At 36.4% G+C, this 7456-nt stretch overlaps 2 protein-coding genes across 3 annotated transcripts; both read right to left on the bottom strand.

The window, feature by feature from the left end:
• Positions 1-2707: 2707 nt before the first annotated feature.
• On the bottom strand, positions 2708-5578 carry LOC132543027 (uncharacterized). Of its 2 annotated transcripts, none has more exons than XM_060206482.1 (4): positions 5464-5578; positions 5098-5157; positions 4636-4728; positions 2708-4171 (listed from the first exon to the last, which is right to left on the bottom strand). In XM_060206482.1, exons 1-4 carry the CDS (start codon positions 5531-5533, stop codon positions 3936-3938), a joined length of 459 nt encoding a protein of 152 aa, XP_060062465.1. In that variant the 5' UTR covers positions 5534-5578; the 3' UTR covers positions 2708-3935. The 2 variants fall into 2 exon arrangements, with proteins under 2 accessions (XP_060062465.1, XP_060062466.1); XM_060206483.1 differs by having other exon boundaries at positions 2708-4150.
• A 13-nt stretch (positions 5579-5591) lies between these two features.
• On the bottom strand, positions 5592-7176 carry LOC132543006 (uncharacterized). Its single transcript, XM_060206460.1, has 3 exons — positions 7158-7176; positions 5727-7014; positions 5592-5625 (listed from the first exon to the last, which is right to left on the bottom strand). Exons 1-3 carry the CDS (start codon positions 7174-7176, stop codon positions 5592-5594), a joined length of 1341 nt encoding a protein of 446 aa, XP_060062443.1.
• Positions 7177-7456: the final 280 nt, after the last annotated feature.

Here is a 7456-nt window from a genome sequence, read left to right as displayed (position 1 = left end):
ATATGTATACATCAGGTAAGTCTTCACGAGACCGACAGGGTAGTACGGACATATGGCCCCTAACAGTTATCGATTTATCATATTTGTTTTAGAAGACAACTTTCTATGCAATAACTCCTGTCAACTAAACACATGGCACCGTTATTCGGAAATTACATCCAAAAAACAGCAGCTAGACTGGGAAGGATAACCATATATAGCTGATGTGTTGTTTTCTTTTCTTAGATATACATGTACACGTATTTACAAGTTAAAGAATGCAGAAAATACACAAATTAAGAATACAGAAGTGCCAGTTAATGAAATAAACTGCCTCATACTGCTGTTTCGTCTTCAAGAACTCGTTAGTGATGTTTAGGGGCTTGAGTTTGAAACCCTGGGGGCGACCTATGGGGAAAACTAAAATTAAGCGAAAAGAATGTTGAAATTTATATTGGAAGGTGCACTAGCCCCATACTTCCGTTAATTTTTTTTCACATATCTGATAATGTCACAAGGTACATAACTCCAGATGGATGATTTGAAGATTGTACAAAAGATGAACAAGTGAATAACGCTCTTAACTAGAAATTTAGAGCTAAATACGGCAGAGCCAAATTATTTAACCTGCATCATACATTTGTTTGGTAATGGCTCGTCAGTTATGCTAAGGGCCTTAATTGTGAAGCAACGGAGAAAAATGCAATGCAATTGATAGAAAAGTCAAAGTTATTTGTGTCATTTTTCATGGACAAAAATGTTTGTGGTTAAAAATGTGTATAGATCCAATCTATTATACATCATATTAAAGTTATTTTTCGGAGAGTTTTTTAATTACTAAGATATGTACATAGTCTAAACACGTCTGTCGTTACAGTATCAATGTTACAGACTCTTTATATTATATATAATTCATACACAAACTGTGTGAATCTGTAAATTTTATATCTGGCATGTGTGAAATCCTTCGTAATCATTACAGGCAAGAAGGGTTTTGTTGGGGTATGTATTAGCTGGTCAGATCAGAGCTGGTGACCAATAATGACCACTTGTCTATGTCTGAATAATTCCAGACTATTGACCAGCAGAGTAAATATTCATTAGCAAACTTTTTTTTGTTGTTATTAAAGATGTCTGGTGTATCTGTTTTGTCCTTGAACTGCGTCGTGGAGACGTATCGTCGGAAATAGAGGTAGGAGCGATGGAGTTGTCCTTGGTATTCCAAGTAAAGACAATGGGGATATATGTTTTAACCTTGGAAGAAACACACACACACACACACACACACACACACACACACACACACACACACACACACACACACACACACACACACACACACACACACACACACACACACACACACACACACACACACACACACACACCCTTACACGTATTTGATACAAAGTCAGGACCTGGCTCCCAAAGGTAAACCAAGGGCACTCACATATAATGGTATTATCACAGTAATTAATGACTGCAAACAACGGGCTTGGAAGGTATACTCACCACGTAATTTTCATTTAACCTAAGTAATTTAAATGCTTCGTTATTATCATTTGAAAATGAATGAAAAGAGAGGACATTTGCGACAAAGGGAGGACAAATGTGTCTTAGATACAAAACGAGGACGCGTGTGTGTACATACGGAGGACGCGTGTGTGTACATACAAAGGACGTGTGTTTACATACAGAGGACGTGTGTTTACATACAGAGGACGTGTGTTACCTCCAAAGAGAGGACGTGTGTGTACATACAGAGGACGTGTGTGAACATACAGAGGACGTCAGATACCTCCAAAGAGAGGACGTGTGTGAACATACAGAGGACGTGTGTGAACATACAGAGGACGTGTGTGAACATACAGAGGACGTCAGACACCTCCAAAGAGAGGACGTGTGTAACCTCCAAAAAGAGGACGTGTGTGAACATACAGAGGACGTGTGTGTACATACAGAGGACGTGTGTGAACATACAGAGGACGTCAGACACCTCCAAAGAGAGGACGTGTGTAACCTCCAAAAAGAGGACGTGACTGTACATACATGTCCTATACATATATATGTATTACTTGGCTAATACGTTCATATTGACTATCCATAGAAAAAGATACATCGGTTAATATCCGTTTTCTATGCAGTCAATCGCCTTTGTTAATGTTTTCTTCTAGCAAATAGAACAGCATTTTGACAAAGTAAAAAGTTCATAATTCTTTTACTATATAGAAGAGGTCCATGGGCCTTAATGGTCACCTGAGTTCTGATGTATTTATACATATAACTGATATTTTGTTTTCATAATAAGAGATATCAAACAGGCTTCTAACCAGAGACCTAGTTATATAACCATGGTGATATAGGTCTCTGCTCTAACCCAGCGACCAGGGGCGGATTTTTTCTTACCTTTGCCCAGTGACTTTGACCTTTTGTCATTTTACTTCTCGTTTGATTCCAGTCAATTTTGCTTCATCATGTGAAAACAAAACATTTATCAGTGACTAGATACCACATTTGACCTTGACCTTTCCCCCAGTGACATTGACCTTTGGTAAATTGGCTCCAAGTTTAGTTCTCACCAACTTTGCTCCATGTTATAATCAAATGTTTATCAGTGAAAAGATATCAAATAGTAAATTCAATCTTTCATTCGGTTTGATCCTTTGTCCCTGTTATCAGCCCCTAGGGGCAATATTGTATTAAGTAACACAAAAGGCGAGATAAATCATTGAGGTTTATTTTTTATTATTTCTTTCAAATCGAACACAAGCACCACAAACAGATGCAATATACAATGTAACTTGTCTAAACCGGATGTCACCAGGACCAAACTTTTTGGCCGGTTTACCCAGGTGTCCGGTTCGTAGAGGTCAACATTGCTTACATTTTCCAGTGCTGGGACCAAACATTTTGGCTGGAATACAGAGAGATCCGGATTACACAGGGGCCGGTTTAGACAAGTTACACTGTATTACCATCTGACAAAGATAAGAACAAAACATGTCAAAAATTGGGGGAAAAATGAAATTATTTCCGTAAATTGAATCCGTCTCATTATTAGGACAACAAAAACAAAAGTCATTATGATCCAACATAATTTCTATTCTAAAGTGGATTCCAAAAGCATTTTTTAAACTGTCATTGAATAACAACTTTATATCTCAGCAACAAAAGGTGAAACACTACGTCTGACATTTCATTTGCCATGACAATGCATGTCTTGTGTTTAGACCCTTGTGCAATACAAAGTAATCAAATTTTACCTCAGTTTGAATTTATTTGGCAATGTAAAGTAACGCCAAAGTCATTTTTTTTTTCAATCAAACTATCAATGATTACTTGTTTACTCAATAGCTTAAAAAAATACATGAGGAATAAAACATGCAAATGAAATGTTCAATATAAGTGAACTTTATTCCTGCATTAAGCATCAATGAACAGAATTTAACACATTGTGTGACCTTCTGCCACTTTTAAAATAAAAAAAAAGTGACGTATCTGATACAGTAATGTTATAGAGAACAAGAATAATCATTACCAGTAAGTTTGATCACAGTCAAACTTGTACACTGCAATATGTAAAGGATGACAAAGCATGAAATATACAGTTTTCTTCTCAAATTTCATTCCATTACAAATATTTTTAATGCAACTAGTGTAGAAGGTAAATATCAACAAAATGGTATTTCATCTTAACACTAAATAATGCATCTTCTAAATTTCATTTATAAATCCCCTTGACCGAATTGAGTCTGCCAAAACAACAATTATCCTTTATCAATCCATCATGCAATCTCTACCTTACAATTATTATCATGATAAAACTTCAATAAAAAGAATATTCAAAAATTCTTACAAAATTTCATTTTAATTGCAATGAATCTCATTTATATTTTCCAACATGTAACTTGAAATTGCTTTTCTTTTTATGTCTATATTGCCTACTTAGACATCATTTAATGACATTTCTTTAAACTTTGAATGCAATTGTAGACAAAGTTTTTGATGTTTTTCCAATTTCTTCTACTCAGACATTGATATTTGCGTAAACAGTTGTCACAGTCCAGTTTTCCTGGAGTTTTCCTGATATGAAGAAAATGCTCCATTTCTGATTTAACAGCACTTCTCTCTTCTTCTGTCCATGGTATTCTCTTTACAGTTCTCCTACTTCCTATTAAAGAAACAAGATAAACTATACAGGATTATTTTGTGAACTGCTCTTAAAACCCTTTTCAGTATAAATTACAAACTTTTTTTGTTACTTCTATCTTTAAATCCAATTACATGTATGTACCACAGACACTTATGGTCCAGATATAATATGATATACAGATACACAAGTTATATTTTACTGTGACAATCATTTATTCTATAAACTATAAACTTTATTTATTTTACAACAATTATGAAACAAGTTATACAACTTATATTAATCACTCTTGTTGGCCCAGGTGTTAGCGCGCGAGGGGTCTTTGTGTGGAAGGAAACCAGAGAACCCGGAGGAAACCCACGTGGTCGGGCAGGTGACCCCATACCTTTTCACGTCCGATCGGGGAATCGAACCCCGGCCGCCTTGGTGAAAGGCAAGTGCGCTATCCACTGCACCACCCGACCACCCTATTTTATTCTATATGATGTATAAACATAAAAAAATACCTGGTTTCTGTGTCATGCAAGTGGCTTCTGTACTGTGGAGAGATTTTCTGCTATTTCTCTTTCCTGCTTTCTCATTATCTTGATCTGCATCATCTGCGGGGAAAAAATGATGGGACATTTACATCTTTACTGATGTTTGAAGGCTTTCCTACAATACATTTACTAAAAGCTCATTCACAGGTATATTCTGCCAAAGTCACGAGATGAAGACAGGTTCTGCCAACTGGCCAAGACATAAAAGATCTACAACATGGCATTTACAGTGGACCCTCGAAAATCCAGACGCTTTCATTTCCAGCCTAAATCGTCCGGATTACGAGTTTTCCGGACTGCCGAATTTATGTACAAATAACATTAAAGAAATCTGTTCCCAAACATTTTGTCTGGATTGTGAGTTTTCCGGATTTTAGGCGTTTGGATTATCGTGGGTCCACTGTATTTCAATTCATGCATGTTATTTACCTTGATCTCTGACTTCTGTAGACTGTGTAGTTTCATCCTCAGATTCGGATTCATCAGACACTGTAACAAGGACAAATTAAATGATTTAATTGTACAATTGTATTCAAAATAACTATTTAACATAAGAATGAAATACCAACTGTTTCTGTAATGAAACTATTGAAACAATATTAGATATCCTTACTAACTACATTGGTCATGGCAGATGCCAAAAGATATTATCAATGTGACCTTTCATGAAAGCAGTTTGAACTTTTTGAGTACAGAACATGATATATAAAAATTCTAAAAGCATCATTACCACCGTAATAAACCTATTAAAGAACTCAATGATACACTATAATTATATGTCTTATTTATTTTTACCTTCTTGGTCAATGCTAATATCTAAAGACTTTCCAGAAAACTTTCCCAATGTTCCTTTGTTTGCTGCCATAAGTAATTTTCCCACTTTAGCAATTTGAATAGTATCCTCAGGGAGACGATACAAATTTCTATGGACCTTCACATCGTGTCCAAGGAACTGAGCTAAAATGTCTAGTTCATTGTCCCTCAAGTTAACAACTTGCGAAAGTGTTGCAACATGTTTTCTTAAATTTGTAGACCTCATATTTTCTGGATTTTCTAACTTTGCTTCCGATGCTGTACTTCTCATGCAGTCAGCTCCGCGTACATAGCCTATTGCGTTGTTAGCGAACACATATGGGTTTCCCTTTTCTATTCCAGCTGCTGATCGGTATTGTATGAGAAGATCCAGTGCTTCCTCTGTTTTTTTGGGGAACAAAATTGGCACCTTTCTTCCCCGCTTTCCACGAGTTTCCACTCTTGACAAATTCTCCACAAGATGTTTTTCCAAATTGTTATGGGTTTCCTTCACGTCTGGCATGAGGTCAGTTTTGCTTTTGAGACTGAAAACATCCAAGGACAACCTCTCCACTTCACCACTCCTTCTTCTGTTGAACAGTATGATGCTAACTAAAATAGCTTCACACAATGGCCTCCAACCTTGGGCGTTTTTTGATTCCAGAAGTTTTATGTTGGCATCAATTTGCTGGTCCAAGTACTTTTGGAACTTCACTACATCATTTGTGAGTGGAAGCAATGAAGGCTTGTTCCACTTCTTTGTTTCTAGACTTTTTAATGCTGTGGAAGAAACTTCAGTATTCCAATCCATAGAATACAGTCTCTGAAACCTTTCCACATTATCCTGTACCTTAGAATCACCCTCTACCAGAGCTTTTGATAATCTGATATTGGCACATTTGCTCAATGAAAATCCAATTTTCAAAGCTAAAGATGGGATATCCGCTTTTGTGCCACATTTAACTCCACATAATGATCTCACAGCTTTGACACAGGTCTCAAACTTGTTTGCTTGGATGCAATCTGATAATGTAACTATATCTTCATCTTCCTCTCGTGCCTTCAGTAGAAAACGAGACAGTTCCCTCATTTTTGTTCGGATGTATTGATGCATGTGGGGCAAAGCTTTATGTTTTTTGTAAAGCTTTTCCCCAAACAGAATGATTAACTCGTCATTTCTTGCACACAGTGAAATGTTATCCACACTCATGTCGGCGACGACATCCTTCTGAAAATCTGAACCAGCCTTTTCTGAAGCAGTTGATGGCAGAAGAAAAGCACTATTACTTTGGTGTCTTGTCCCTTTAACAAGTTTTTCCTCACGGAAGGTACACTTGCTGACATGCCGATATAGATCATGCTTTAGGTAAAATCCAAGGCAATGTCTACATCGCAAATAATCATCACTGCTTCTTGACTTACTTAAACTTTTCTTTGGTACAACCTCTCCTTGTCCAGATTTCAGAACTTCTATGTTATGGTTATAGTTACCGGCTTTTCTCAGCTTGTCAATCAGAGTAGCTCTTGCACTTTTTTGTTCTTTACTACGCCTGTCTAGTGAACGCAATTTTATTACATCAATTTCATCTTTATGCTGAGTTTCCAAATGTCGAGGAAGTTTTGCAAAAGGCTTGTTACAATATAGGCAGTAGTGTTTTTTATCCCAAATTTTTTTCCTGTTTTTATTCTGAGAAAACAGTTTAACTGTAACTCCATCTTTTTGGATATTTTCTTCAGTCTGATTCAAAGCCTTGGGATCCAAGATTGGGATTTCACTTGAGTCATCTGATCTGGCTGAGTTGTCAATAACTCTGTAAAAATTAACTAAAAGCTAGAAATATGTCTGGACGACATCATTAGTAACTGATGGGAATGCAAGAGATATATCTGGTTGTACTGTCATAGGTTAGAATTTTTTCATTTCAATTTCAGATACTCTGTAAGACAACCTCTACCTCTCTAGATCATTTACCAAATGATATGAAATATTGCATAA

The sequence above is a fragment of the Ylistrum balloti genome, unplaced genomic scaffold (genome assembly GCF_031769215.1).
Source record: "Ylistrum balloti isolate Yb309-2 unplaced genomic scaffold, AGI_CSIRO_Ybal_v1 Utg369734, whole genome shotgun sequence".
Taxonomy (NCBI): Eukaryota; Metazoa; Mollusca; class Bivalvia; order Pectinida; family Pectinidae; genus Ylistrum; species Ylistrum balloti.
Note: the sequence above shows the minus strand (reverse complement) of the source record. Positions and strands in the feature narration are given on the sequence as shown.